Source organism: Protopterus annectens, chromosome 7.part0 (assembly GCF_019279795.1).
Source record: "Protopterus annectens isolate FY-2018-M chromosome 7.part0, PAN1.0, whole genome shotgun sequence".
Lineage (NCBI taxonomy): Eukaryota > Metazoa > Chordata > Ceratodontiformes > Protopteridae > Protopterus > Protopterus annectens.
This window is the reverse complement of record NC_056739.1, coordinates 689,278,026-689,293,862: the sequence shown is the minus strand read 5'-3', so window position 1 is coordinate 689,293,862 and position 15,837 is coordinate 689,278,026. Positions and strand designations below refer to the sequence as shown.

The following is a 15,837-nucleotide window of genomic DNA, read 5'->3' as shown; positions in this document are numbered from 1 at the left end:
TCCCTTTCTGGATGACATTGTAAACTCACAAAAAACAAAAATTGAAGATAAGAATAAACTCCAATGGGGCACTTATCTGAAAAGTACAGTTTTGTACCTACCATAAATGTAGTAGTTCGAGTGCTAATACAGCTGCAGTCATAACAGATGGGTTCTCCTGCCGTCAGGCGGGTCCTCAGTCGGCCGAATTCCAAAGTCTAGGTCCGGCGTCGGTTGTCGTCGCTACTTCCCTGACGTCAGTGTGACAGGGGTATAAAAGAACCAGCCAACGCCATTTTCTTCAGTTTTTCTTGCCCCAGATGTCAGGTGCCCCCAGAAGGAAGGCAATACATAAATTTATGTAATAATGCAATGCAATATAATCAAAATACAGTAGTTGCAAGCAAATACACCATAAATGAATACCCCAATCAGGTTGTATGAGGAGGTGTTAGCCAATAGGCCTGTCCCAAGAGGGGAAGGAGGGAGGGAAACCTGGACTGCAGCTGTATTAGCACTTGAACATCTACATTTATGGTAGGTACAAAACTGTACTATGTTCATCATGCATACAGCTGCAGTCATAACAGATGGGTAGAATCCCAAAGCTAAAAAGGGGTGGTAGGCACTAGGTGGAACTAGGAGGAGCCAGGATGCCCTGCAAGACTGCAGTGGCAAAGCCTGCTCTAGTTTTGGAGTATAATGGTAGGTGGTAGTGCTTGGAGAAGGTATGCACAGAACTCCAAGTGGCTGCTTCCAAAATATCTTTGGTAGGAACTCCTCTGAGGAAAGCTGCAGAGGTAGCTGTGGCCCTTGTGGAGTGAGATCTGATGCCTGCAGGTACAGTTTTACCATGAAAAGAGTAACAAAAGCGTATGCAGTGGGCTATCCATTTTGAGATAGTCTGTTTGGAAATTGGCTTCCCTTGAGCTCCTATAGCATAGGACACAAAGAGTTGTTCTGATTTTCTGAAAGGCTTTGTTCTGTCCAAATAATAACGCAGCTGTCTGTGGATGTCCAAGGAATGTAGTAGTCTCTCCCCTTTGTTTTGAGGATTAGGATAAAAGGTAGGCAAGTGGATAGCCTGATTCAAAGCTACCCTGGATACCACCTTTGGCATAAAGGACGGGTTGGTTCGTAAGGAAACTCTGTCCTGATGGAAAATGATGAAAGGCTGCACAGCCATGAGGGCTTGTAGTTCCGATACCCTGCGAACTGGGGTGATAGCCAGAAGGAAGGCTGTATTCCAGGACAAATATTGCAAATCTGTTGAGGCAGCTGTCTCAAAAGGAGGCAAGGTCAGCTTTTCTAGAATGAAATTGAGGTCCCAAGCAGGTATTGGTTGTTTCCTTGGGGGTTTTATATTCTTAGCCCCTCTGAGGAACTGTCTTAAGAGGGGGTGAGAGAATAAAGGTGGATCAGTGTTGTATTCTGCAGAAATGGCTGAGGCATGGATTTTGATGGAGGAGAATGAAAGTCCACTGCTTAGCAGCTCAGCTAGATACTGTAATATTTGAGGTAAATTCAGTATTCCAGGATTCTGGTCCTTTTTCTCATTCCAGGCACAAAACCGTTTCCATTTTGCGGAGTAAGCTTTTCTAGTAGACGGCCTTCTGGCTTCCAAAATGACATCCTGCACGTCCTTGGAGAATAGGGTCTGTTGTGAAGTTAAGGAATCTTCCATGCGGCCAGATTGAGTGTTTTCAGCTGACTGTGAAGAGGTCTGAAGCTGTGCTGAGTTAGAAGAAGAGGCATTAGAGGTAGGGTCCATGGTGGGGAATAAGTCAGGCTCCTCAGGAGTGGGTACCAGTGCTGTCTTGGCCAGTCTGGAGCAATGAGAATCATCTTTGGTCTGTCTGCTCTGGTTTTTAATAGAACTTTGGGCAGCAGAGGAAGAGGTGGAAAGGCATAAACTGTCATTGTTGTCCAACTGAAAGAGAAAGCGTCCACTCTCCAGGCCTGTGGATGAAAAGTCCTTGAGCAGAATTTTGTCAACTGGTGATTTTTGTGGGAGGCAAAGAGATCTATGTCTGGCCTTCCCCATGCTTGAATTATCTCTGAAAAACTTGAGGATGCAACTTCCATTCGTGTGGATCTGTCATATTTCTGCTTAGGTTGTCTGCCAGCGTGTTTTCCTTGCCTGGCAAGTACTGTGCTTGAAGTTTGATTTGTAATTCCAGAGCCATGTTCCAAAGTGACATGGTCAGCCTGCATAGGGGGTATGAATGGGTTCCTCCCTGTTTATTTATGTACCACATTACTGTGGTGTTGTCTGTCCTTATCAATAGTTGACCTGGATGCAGAAGGTCTTTGAAAGCTATAATAGCATTTATTACTGCTAGCATTTCCTTTTGATTGATGTGAAGGTGCTTTTCTTTTTGGGACCATTTGCCCTGAATGCACCGATCTGTCATGTGTGCCCCCCAGGCGTAGTCCGAGGCGTCTGTTGTGATGACTTGACTTGATTTGCTTGAGGCTTGCAGAATGGGAGACCTGTGTTTGTTTGGCATGCTTGAGCCCACCACAGAAATTCCTTTTGAAGACATAGAATTAGTGGTATTATTGTTTCCAAACTGTGGCTGTGTTGAGACCATAGGTTTTTCAGGTACCACTGAAGTTTCCTCATATGCAGCTTTGCACATGGGATTAGTAGGATGCAAGATGCCATGAATCCCAGAGCCTGCAGGATTTTCCTTGCAGTCAGCCTGGTGAAATTTGCTAGTTTTCTGAAGTATTGAGTTAGTTGCCCCTGTTTCTCTGGCGTGAGGTAGGCCATCTGGGTGTTTGTGTCCAAGTTGGCACCCAGGAAAATTATTTTCTGAGAGGGTATTAGCCTTGATTTCTTTTTGTTGACTGTGTATCCCAGAGAATTCAACAACATTATTACAAAAGCCAGATGTTTAAGAAGTATGTGCTTGCTGTCCGCTTGGATCAGGCAGTCGTCCAAATATGGGTATATTTGTATCCCTTGAATGTCTGCAGTAGGCAATTACTGATGCCAGGCATTTCGTGAATACTCTGGGCGCAGTAGATAAGCCAAAGGGCAATGCAGAGAATTGATAATGGGTTGAACCTGCAAGAAATCTGAGGTATCCTCTGCAATTTTGTCTGATTGGGACATGCAGGTATGCCTCCTTGAGGTCCAATGTTACCAGCCAAGACTCCTTGCCCAGCATGGGAAGAAGCTGCTGTAATGTGAGCATCTTGAATTTTGGCACGAGTAAAAATGTGTTTAGGATGGATAGGTCCAAAATAGGTCTCCAATCTTTTCCCTTCCTTGGTACCAGGAATAGTCTGGAATAAAAACCTTGACCTTGTTCTTGAGTAGGTACCTCTTGAATAGCTTTCATGTCCATGAGATCTGAAATTTGTCTTTGTGCCTCTGCCCTTTGATTCTGTGGCAGGTTTGGCATGCCTCTCATTTTTGGAAGGGTGTGAAAATGAAATCTGTAGCCTCTGTTTATAATGTCCAGGATCCATTTGTCTTTTGTGACAATATGCCAATTTTTCGAAAATAATGCCAGTTTTCCACCTAAGGGTGCTGCCATTTGAGCCTTGCTTGGCATGCAAAGGGGAAGGCATTGGGGTTTCTTTCTGAATGGCTGCGAACTATCCTCACCACCTCTTTGTGTAGGAGCTTGCCATTGTCTGCCTCTAAACGATCCTTGAGATTGCCCTCTGCCCCTCGGGCGCCTGTATCTACCTCTTTGGGGTCTGTCCGTGGCTGGAAAGGACCAATTTTTGGAAGGCCAATTTCTACTGAAACGTGTAGAAAATATTTCACTGTTTGCATTGATTTAGCCTTTTCCTCCATTTTCTTTAATACCTCCTCAGCTTTAACACCAAATAATACATCCTTTTGTAGAGGGGCATCTAGTAATTTAGCTTTGACATCATCTGGTAAGGTTTGCTCCTTGAGCCAGGCATGTCTACGTATGACTGATCCTGTAACAGCAGCTCTACATGAGACCTCTAGAGCATCAAAACCACATTGCAAGGTATGTTTACCCACTTGTTCTGCACTATGCATCAAATCCTGCAACTCCTTCAAGTCTGGTTGTTCAGGTTGTGACATTTTGCTTCTCAACTGTGATAACAGAAACTGTTGGAACTTTAACATATGGAACTGGCAGTTTAATGCCCTCATGGTTAAGGTGGCCGAGGTGTATACCTTTTTTCCCCACCTTTTTAAAGATCTGGAATCTCTCTCGGAAGGTAATGGATTTTTAGCAGTGGAGACCTTAATTCCCTTGGGGCCCTGTGAGATGGTTTCTGGGTCAGCCACATGGCTTTTGTATAAAAATTGGTGTGAGTCAGGAACCCGGTAGTACCTGTCAGGCTTGACTGGGGCTGGAGGTAAAGAGTCTGGGTGAAGGCAGACCTCCAAATACACATCATCTGGTATGTCTAAGACAGGAGGTATAGCCAGAGGCCTGTGCTGAGGGAGCAAGAGAAAATCCCCAAGCCTTTTCTTGGAGTCTGAGTACTCCTGGCCTTCCCAGTGGAAGTGTTCCCTCAAGGTATGCAAGGTTTCCCCAAATGAGTAATCCTCTGGGGGGGGGACAGAGGGAATGGACTCCTCTGCATCAGAATCTTCAAAAGGGGAGTATGAATGTTCCTGTTCATCAGAGTGCTCTGAAATAATGGAGGCCTGGTCAGAGGAGGGGGATTCTTCCTCCACTCTGGGCCTTTTGTCCGGGGGTTGAGAACCCCTGATAAGAGTAATTAAATCCTCAGCCATTTTAAGCATCTGTTTTTTAGGCATGGGGCCTGGAGAAGGGCCCTGTGTAGCTTGTCTCTTAGCATGCATGGCTGCTTTAGACTTAGTGAAAGCCTTGATGGAAAAAGAAGAGGAAGGTCTGAAGACACCTTGAGAGGAGGCAGACCTGTCTACATTTTGAGTTTCACCACCTAGAGTGGCTTCGGTATCTGTAGTCGGGGTGTGGGCCGAGGAGCCTGCGACCTCGGGCACAGTAGACACCGCCAATGAAGTGTCGTCGGTAGGCAGGGGCTGCGTAGGCACCTCGCTGAGAACCGGACCACCTGTAGTCGGCTTTGGCGCGGTGTCGGTAGAGTCCGCGGACCTCGTGTGTCGGTCTTTATCTTTGCGTCTTTTAGACAAAACTGGAGTTGGTGTATCCGACGACATAATGTAGTTAAATTTTTTGCCAAAATAGTGCTGGGCGAACTCCGCCCGACGCTTAATGGTGCGTTTGTAGAATGTAGCACAAAAACGACAGACCGAGACGTCGTGGTCTGGGCCTAAGCAAGGAATGCAGAGGGAATGAAAATCCTTATGTGGTATTTGCTTCCCACATGAAATACAATTATTAACTTTGTCTGACATCGGTCTGAGGCAAGAAAAGTTTCTAACGGGTACTTAGCTTTCAAGAAGACTTCAGTTGCAAAATTTTCGTAATTTCAGGAGCTGGCCGACCTGCACTTGCGAACTGCTTCTGCTTCGGGCACCGCGCGGCAAGAAAGACTGAAAAAAATGGAGTCGGCTGGTTCTTTTATACCCCTGTCGCACTGACGTTAGGGAAGAAGCGATGACAACCGACGCCGGACCTAGACTTTGGAATTCGGCCGACCGAGGACCCGCCTGACGGCAGGAGAACCCATCTGTTATGACTGCAGCTGTATGCACGATGAACATCAATGGCTCAGTAACCAGCACAAAAGAACAGCATTCACACTGACTTTCAATGATGGTGTTCGGACTGTTGGCAAAGAAGTTCAGAGGTATGTACATCCATATATCATTTGTGCTTTGTGTAAAGAGCAAATGTGGAATGTACGACATCTATAAACTGTAAAAATTTTGGTACATTGGCCAGACATTAGGCTATCCTTGGCAGGAGATTCCTTAAGTCAGAAATACTGCAACAGTGATATGGAAGAATATTGGTTTGAATGGACAGGTACATCTGGCAGACACTACTGCTGCTCTGGAACAGAAAGCTCATCCCTGTCCACATTCAACCGTAACCTGGATCTATGGATGAGGAACAGAAAATTTACTCCAGGACTGCCCCCTGTACTACTAATGGACTGAGACATATCCTAAATGCTTTATCCCATCATGTGTCCTCTCAAGTTATCTACAATATGATCCTAGTTGTACTATTTTAGGGGTAATATACAATTATAGAGGGTTCCAGTGTTTTGGTCACAAGACATCCCCCCCAAGCTACAATGCTAAAACCAGAAGGCTGTTAACACCACTTCATCAAAGAGCAGTACGACTGAAAAACACAACTGCTACAGCACTAAATATTGACAAGAAACTTGGCACCTGAAGACAGCTACCAGTTGTATTCTAACAGCAGAAACAGCAAATCTAGAAGAGTTATCACTGCAATGTAAACAAGCTCAAGGAAACTGGCCAAAGTCTAAAATAACTGGTGGACAAAGTCCTAAAATAGTGAGAAGATTAACTATTACACCTATAAACCTAGATTTCAGACTTTGTCTGGTTTCTTTGCACTTGTTTACATTGCAACGATAACTCTCCTAGTGAGGCTATTTTTGCTGTTAGAATACAGTCGGTAGCTGTCCTTAGGGATAGTCACAATGTGCTGGGTTTCTTGCTGGCATTTAATGCCGTGGTGATTGTGTTTTTTTTTTGTGGTCATACTGGTCTACGGCAAAGTGGTGTTGCGTCCCTCTGGTTTTGGCTTTGTGGCTCCCGGGGAAATGTCTTGGAACCTAAATGCCAGAACCCAATTATAGACCATGAGATGGGAAAGGTCAATCTTTAACCAAATGGGAATGGGTAATTTGAGCATAAAAAGGGAAACTGGCTAGGCTTAAAATGGCCTGCAAGTGCAGGTAGCCTTGTACTTACCTATGAACCTATTTTGTCCAGCAGGCTTACCGAGTCAACATATGGATTGAAAAAAAGGTGCATGAATGAGGGTTAAGAAAGTTCTTGCACTAGGAGCAAAAGTCTAGAAACTTAAAAGCACTGAGTAAGATGCTAGCACTCCTTATATAGACTAAAGTTTTACTAAGACTCCAGTCATTTTGGCAGGAAAAGCCATTCCCGGGATTCAGTTTTATAGCAACACTGAGTTGTTGCTTTTACTTTAGCTTAGGTGGATACTGAATATTTGTCTGGAGACAGTATGAATTAAAGTGCATGTGATACCTTTCCAGATGTGCTTAGCACTTATTTAGCACTTTTTCTTTAGTAGATATAATACGACAATGACAATGGAATTTTTTCTGTCAAGTAAGAAGCCTCTACTTTGTTTTTGATATTTTACTTCATATATATGTCAGACCCTCAGAATGATGTCTCAAGAGGTTTTCACCAAATGGTGCATATTGTAGCAAATTATTCAAGTACACCTCACATTAATTCTTCAGAAGTGAAGTCACGTGTTTAGGTTGTGGTTCCAGCACTACAGCATTTTATATAATCAATGTCAAATTAATGCAGGTTTGATGTTGTTGACATTAAATCTTTTCAGGAAATGTGGGCCTCCTTTTCTGTGATAAACACAGAAGAGTATTCTACTGTGAATGCTGAAGTAACTGGACAGAGCAGATACATGATGACTTGGTTTCCATGCATCCCCTCCTGTGATATTATGAAAAGCAGGCTACAGAGCTTTTTAAAAAATGAAGGCAACCACCCTTAACATCAGTACTAAATACATATAAACATCTGCTTTCTCTACCACAAATATCACAGTGTGACTTCACTTATATGGGCGGAAAGTAACTCCCATATCCAGAGGTTCTAAGTTCAGTCTCCTGCCATGGTCTTTAAAGTCACATAGATGAATTATGTCAATGGACATGTTATTTATCCACTCTATAGTTTCAGTAAGCAAAGCTCTGATTTTTTGGGAAAGAAGTGAATGTACTCAAGTATGAACTGTTTGACTTTACTTACTTTTTGAGAAATAGAAGTAGAAGCCTTACCACAGTGGGTAAAAAAGCTAAGGATAATTGTCTTTCTTCACCTAGATAGCATATGTTTTATCTAAGAAAATTTAAGTTTTTACATAGCATGAAGAAACTTGAACATATGCAATAGCTGGAGGATATGAAATTAATTTAATAATTCGAAAAACTAAATGAGTGGAGTTAAAGAACTTAAGTGAAATGGCTGTCAGGATACCATCAGTGGGCATCATGGAGACACCACCATTACAAGCCAGGATGACAAGAGTGGGCATCATGGGGACACCACCACTATTACATACCTGATGGCATCATGTAGACTTGAAAGAATATGTGTGTGTGTTCCATTTATTTTGTGGTATGTTCCGATAATAGGGTTCAAAGATGATGTCCTTTTAAAATACAGACTTAACTATTAAAAACTACCCGGTAATGGCTACATAAATCAGAGTGAGTGTGTATATGTACGCGTGTGCGTGTTTATCTTGTTGAAGGAGAGAGACATTTCTGAGTTTCTGTAAACTTTCTGGCTTGTTTCCATCATGTGATGTTACTCGAGTGATGAAAATACTTTATTCTCTTCTTTTTACTGTTTGAGTAGCCAAATAAGGAAAAAGGATAGGCAACCGAGAAATGGTTTTCATTGTGTCAACTCTTGAAAATTTACTGTGGCATTTTGTCACTTTGTTTTTAGACTCTTGTGTTTTTGGAGTGATGGTATCCCATAATCCTACTGGAAGTGGAAGGAGTTATGTTATTAGGTACGCAATTTTTATGGCAATTAGCTGTCTGAGATGTACCTACTTTTCAAGATTTCAAGCCTTTATCCAGATTTTCTGTGTCTGCAGTTTGACAGCTAGACCTAATGCACACCTTCTGCATCTCCCCTAACCACACTGACAATAACTTTATCCACACGTCTTAATAAATAAATCACTAATAGTAACAACATCACCCTTACCACTACCAGCCTTCCACTCACTGTTTTCACCTTGCCCATCCACCTATCCAACATCTCTTTTATCATATCTCACAACTCTTCCAAATTCCCCCTCAACATCAGGAGCAGACATTTGTAAAGCCTCCGAGAACATGCAAGAAGTTAAATCCATGCCTGCCTCCAAAGGGGCTGGGGCAGTGGAATCAGAGCCAACCACTGGATGATCCAATGGGCTTTCACTAACTTTGAGAGAGAGAGACAGAGATGTCTAGGGGGAGGTTGGAAGGCAGCCGTATCAGACGTAAGTTTTTTGAACTTTTTCTTTGCAGACAGCTGATCCTCGGGATGGGAAGACTCCATCATAACACCTTGAGCCAACAGCTTAAGACATTGGTTTTCAAGATAAAGAGGAGAGACGACTATGCAGGGTCTTAAGAGTCAAAAGTCTGGCAGATAAAACACTGTGTATGGTCATGGGAAGAACCTAAACAGAAAAGACACTGGGTTTGACTATCTTTATAGGGAATCTGCCTCCCACACTGACATTTTCCCTTTCTGGATAATATGAACCTAATAATACTAAATAAAAAAGAAAAATAAGAAGAACTTCAATGGGGTATTTACCTGAAATGTGGCTTGGTAACCCACAGCAGAAGGGAGTTTAGACTGATGTTCAATGATGGTATCTGGACTGGCGGCAAAGAAGTTCTGTGTGTGTGTCCATATGTCACCTTTATGCCCTACGCCTTGTGGTGGCAGCGTACGTGTAACGTTCAATGCGTTTAAGTACTAAAGGCTTTGGTATACTGGCTGGACATTGGGCTATCCTTGGCATGAAATCCCCTTGGTTAGGACTACTGCAACAGTGATGTGGAGGGACATCCTAGTTTACTGTAAACAATAAGATGCAACATTTATTACCTAACTATTCATAATATACACACCCTTTCTTAATCTTCAAACAAAGTAATCCATGATTATACTGATCTCTACGTATTCTTTTAAACCTGTGTAAAACTGGACCCCCTTTCCCATTTTGATCCCTCTTCCTTTTGTTTACTAGGCCTACCTATATAACTCATTAAACAATACAAATTATCTTATAAAAACTGTCAACAATATTTAACATTTTCAAAACAGCACACAAGAATACCAATCCTCCTCGAAAAGATAGGCCAAAGTCACGGTCTCTCATGTATCCTAACAGCCACTTGAGGACTGCTCCCCGGGTAGCTTCCTCCCTCTCCAATTGATTTCATTCATTGTCCTGCTCCCATCTCTCTACTCCCAGAGTCCCCAAATCACTGTCCATCATTGCTGCCTTCACTATCTGCCTTTTTGTCTTACCTTTCTAAACTCTTCACACTGCCTTAAATTTATACTACTATGAGATGGACTGGAGTGACTCTGAAAATTAACTTACGTACTATAGACGTTTGTTATACTGTAACCAATGATATGCAAAAGAAGCACACAAGGGACTTGAATATTCTACCATCCTCTCTTACTTTCTTTGGACTTAGTTTTCCATTCCCCCTCCCATTACCCATCTTAGGCACCAGTAACTGTCTATTTTATCGAATCAAGCACAGCACTTATTGCTGTGACACTATACACTTATCCCCCATGTCCCATCTCTAATGGTACACCTCTCCTTCGTTCACCTAGGGGTGGGTGCTCCCACTATCTGATTCCCTCATTACATCTACATAAAATAAGCCCACACCTGCCACTCAATTCTTGTAACTGTAGGTTATACCAGTTTACCCACCACCCTTTCCTGCTTCAACTGTCATAATACTGGTCACATTTCTACTCAGTGCTGATGCACCAATGATGAAAAATCCTCCACTGCTTTTGCTCATGAGCCTGTCATCATCAGATCTCTCTTCCATGCTACTTACCTTAAAATCTGCTCATTAATTGTGCTTCTCCAGTGGTACAGAAGGATAAAACCCTGAGTACAACCCAGGTGACCCAGCTACGATTAGAAGCTCAGGTGTCTGATGGAGCAGCAGGGAGGGATGGGTGTGCCTGTCCTTCATAAGAGGGCACTCGATGACCCTCCCTAAAGGTGTAATCCCCTTGAGATCCACAACCAGCTCCAGCAATAACAGAGAAGTCCACAGGGTAGGAAGATGGCTGGTAGACTCATCATGAACTTGGGGCACTGGGGGTGGGGGTGGGCTGGTCGGATAAGGTCTAAGGGGACCAAAAAAAATCTGCTTGTTAGATTTGTGGCCAAACATTTTAATGATCACGTTTACTTTTGTTTCTTGGGCTACTGTTGGACTTCTTCTCCTTGTATGGTTTTTCATACTTAAGATCGCACCTCCACTCCCCTTTACCAAGTGTGCAACTCAGTCCTGTACAAAAATTTTATAACTTCTACCCTCCATTTTGTCTGAAACACCTAAAGTTCTAAAAATTATTTTGCAGGTCCTCAATTTTATACCACCTATACAAAATCTTGAATGCGATTTCCAATAATTCATTTTCATGTCTCTCCATTTCCTCGACCAGTCTCCCTAACTTCAGTTATTGCTTCTGTAACTCTTGCTCAGGTCACCCTGCCTCTTTTTTTATATATCTCAAGACCACTTACATTGCTCTTGCATTCACTGCAAAAGCGTCAAGTATCTTTAAAATCATATTATATTTACTTTCCTGACTGGCCATATTATTTCCGCCGAGTCTCCTTCACTACATATCCAGCCTACCTAATAACATCATGTTTCCGTTTTGTTTAGATCTCCACATACATTCGGCCTTTCCAATATGTTTAAGGCCTACTTCTCTCTTGATGTTCCTCCTTCCCTTCTATTCCTCAGCCCCAATAATGCGTTATTTATTCAGCTTCTCTTCAGTAACAAACTTCATTTTTAACCTTCATTTCTCCTCTATTCACTTTCGTCACCAGTTCCCCCTATTCCACTGCTGACTAGCTTAAAATCATTTGCTTTTGCACCCTTGGATTCTATGTCCCAACTCTGTAACAATTATATCCAGTAATATGTTCACTCTGGGTGTGTATTACTCCATACCTCCTCTCTACCATCTATACCAGTCATCTCCCACCAGCTACACTCACTCCTTCTGCCTTTACACCTCAAACCACTCATCACTCAACCATTAATTTTCTTCTCTCCTACAACTCACCTCCAGTATCTCAAACTCCCCCACACTTGTCTACAACCAAGTGCACACCTGCCATTTCATTCTGAGCCAAATTACACCATTCTGTTACACTACTCCATTCCTAAACAAACATTCTGCCTGACATAAGCTTTTCCATTGAGAATCCATCTCCTTCTGCAGCTTCACAACTTCCACATGCCCGTTTTTTTTTTTCACAAAAGAAAGGGTAGTCGTCAGAACAACCCAATCCTTCATACCATAGGTTGACATAGAATTGAATCTGAATGAACTAACCTACCTGTCATGTTTTCCTAATTTAAAAATGGTGTTCATCTTCTCCACTATACGGATGTTCACATACAATTCCAATTTTATATAGAAATAACTAAATCTTTTTGCAAAAATGACTAATACAACTTTGCTAGGTACACTTTAAGCTCACCCATTCATTTCAGAAGGTTAGCTAACTGTACTGAATTTTGTCACAATAAACAAGGAAAGCACTCTTCTCCATAGTGTAGGCAGAAAAAGTCCCGACTGTGATGTAGACTACTCATATTTGATTAGGAGTCCATGCACTGGATGGGATATGGTGGGAGAATGGGAGTGAGCAACCACTGCTGGCTCACCCATACTGGGGGAGGGAGTTGGCTCAACACCTGGGATACACCTACTGGAAGCACTGGATAAACCACTCAGCAACCCAGGAAATTGCATATGTGTGTGTGTGTGTGTGTGTGTGTGTGTGTGTGTGTGTGTGTGTGTGTACCTGCATTTTCAGTCATGAATACTCTTTCCCATGGTCAGGCAGCAATGTGGAACTCCTGGGAACTGGTCAGATAGGAACTCTGGGGTACACCACTCCCTAGGACCTACTAGCTGGTCCTCTCATTTCCAGCTGTCTCTTACCACATGGAGAATGAATGGCATAATTGGGCTTCTGGGGTTAGAAATAAGTAGGCTACAGAGCTCTAGCCTATCCTGCGGAAGTTGGGATTTCCCCAAGTGGAAAGAATGGGTCAGCTATGTACTGGTACTGGAGCCATCAGGCACAGTACTATAAAGAAGGGGAGGGAGAACAAGTATGGAAATATTTGCCTGCAGATTCCACACATCATTTTGCTACAGCCATGGTTAATTCTATACTTCTTTTTTCCATAATGGTACTACTGATGACATCTGCATAGTCATAATTCTGAAAACATCTGTGTGGCACTATAAGACACATTTTTCCAAGTTTTCCTTCAGGGTTTTTTAGGTTACTGTCATGCATGGTACGTTCCCATGATGCTGGTTACCCAAGAATATTAATTACAGACTCTGAGATAGAGATTACTGAAAAAAGACCTTTCCATAGAACATATAGAACCTAATTACTTACCACAATGGCAGGTATGCAGGAAAGATCATCTACTGTAACATGCCCTCCCCTCCAGCTCCACGTGTATTCTGTCTGTCTGTAGTCTCTTCTCCTCACTCATTTGCCATTTTTTTTTCTTTCCCCCACAGCTTAGCACTATTACAAGAAGAAATGGAGTGCCATGAGATGAGCGATTTACAATGGAAAAGGGGATGGCTCCATTCAGCCTTGGAAAGTTTTACTTGTACAGCTGTCCTAATCCCTGAGCATCAGTCCTGCAGGTTACCAAAAATGTACCTTTCCTATGCATATCTATTGTTATGCTAAGTACATAATATTTTGCTTTTCTTTTGTCTTTTTTTGTTTTCCTTTTCAATCTTTTCACATGACTTGTACTTGTGCCCTTTTGCTTTCTTTTCACAGTTTTGAAGAACTTTTATTGATTTTTTTCTTAATTCTTTATCTTTACATGATTATTCAGATAAGCCTCTCTCTCTTTAATCTTCATTTTCTCTTGTTTTCATATTATCATATGTCCTTGTACGATATACTTTGTCATCTATTTTATAGCCTTAGTAAGCTTAGAACGTGGTTCACAGACATAAGTATTAACAGAAAACAGTAAACAAAATGCAAACTACATAAGAAATCTTTGGAAACAATCTAACTCATGCATACCTAATGAAGGAGTTCAGTTGTATGTCAGTATCTAGAACCTTTACACAACAAACAACTAATTCCTTACATCACATGATTACCAATGAACTATTACTGAAAGGTGCAGAGAATATAATCTAAGTAGCCAACCACTGCAGCACACTAGCACAAAACAGATGGTACCTAGTACTAAGGTAAGGTCTGATAACTAAAAGGGGAAACAGTCTTGTCAACAGACAGTTTCTCTGTGGAGAAACCTATACGTTTTTCTGCCCCTACAAAAACATGTGCATATTTTAGCACTGTGAAGTGGATACATCCCACAGTTTCCATCTGCTTCCGCATCCCCAGTAAAGGCTGCAGAGGCAGACAGCTAACTCTCCTCCTAAAAAATGACAAGTGCAGCCTCTTGAATGCTATGTGTTCTCACACTCCTAGGACACTAGTGGGATAACAAGTGGAAGACAGACTTCTTTTAATGTTTAAATATGTTTACACAACTTACCACCAGCCTCAGCATTGATGGTCCCCTTGATATAGTTGGCTCCAAACACAGGCTGCTTCACCTCACAGCCCTTCATCAGGTAGAATGGCATCATAAATGACTGTAAAATGTCTTTACCTTTAGTGAAGAAAATAACCTGCCAAAACACAAGACAAATGTCAAACAGCATGCAGAGAGACAAAATCCAAGACAAATCTCTTCAAAAGTGTGAAAAGCTACTCTTTTTCTTCAAGTGAAACCTGAGAATTTACTTACTTCTAATTGAGTAGGTGCCTGTTGTATAACTATGGCCAATACCTGCCATCGCACAGATCTAAACTATGCCACTCATTTTCCAAGACAATCTATGTTGCATTATACTGGATACATTGATTAGTTTTGAAGACAATAAAGCTGGTTTGTAATGGCAATTATATTTACTTAATGTTAACTTGGGTTGGCTCATTGAGGCAAATGTTCCCTTTCCCTGGTAAAAAAAAAACTTTATAGCATTAACCTAGATTTTTTAATTACAGCAGTTAAGCAACCTAAGCATGTCTGAAATCTACTAACGGATTGGAAAGGCTGGAGAAAACCCAGTGAATAAAGGGAGAAAATGGAAACTCAGGCTTTATAGTAAGGACAGGATGAATAAAAGTGGTGGGGGACTGTAATCTGTATTATGGACAAGAGAAAAAATGATAAATAAAGCAGAGGATAAAAAACAAAATACAATAAAAATGAGACCAATTTACTATATCTTATTAACTGGAGACAATCCATTAATGCAAAGGCTCTTTACACAGAAGAAATGGTGAGAAAAGCCCCCCCGATACAAAATGTATGTACAATTGCAACGCGTATTGCCATCCCTTAGGGACACGGATACTGGCTTCAAGATCAGAAAGGGGTGCCAGTAGAAACCTAAAGGACAATCATACCATATAAACCAAAATACACAGGAAGAAAGGATGTCAAAAGGTTTCAAACAGGTAAGCTGGCAAAGGTCAACAATAAAAGTCAAAGAATGTAGAAAGGGAAAATAAATTTGCAGAGGTGTCTATGAAGATGAAGTTTTAGAAGGGAAGGACACTACAAAAGAGCTTGACCTGGTCCCTCCTAAACAAGTAACTGATCAGCAGTGTACAGGTGACTAAGTCAAATAGCAGTAGTGAATATGCCAACATGTAGCAATCTCTCTCTTAAGGATGCACTTTGGTTTGCACAGATGGACAGCAAGAAAGAATACTGAAAGATGTAATGTGATACCAAATGTCAGGATGTTGTGCAGTAGAAATTACAGAAGGAAATTGCACTGAAATAGAAGGAATGCAGAAATGATAGAAAGAAATAATCCTCCTTACT

The 15,837-nt window shown here is 41.9% G+C and overlaps 1 protein-coding gene across 2 annotated transcripts in view; it reads right to left on the bottom strand.

Annotated features, from left to right (window-relative positions):
- The window catches only part of WBP2 (WW domain binding protein 2), a 524,763-nt gene that overhangs the window by 439,330 nt on the left and 69,596 nt on the right, over positions 1-15,837 (bottom strand). For both annotated transcript variants that reach the window (XM_044077224.1, XM_044077225.1), the window contains exon 3: positions 14,494-14,629. In XM_044077224.1, coding sequence (XP_043933159.1) covers positions 14,494-14,629 — 136 coding nt within the window. The remainder of the gene's footprint in view (positions 1-14,493; positions 14,630-15,837) is intronic.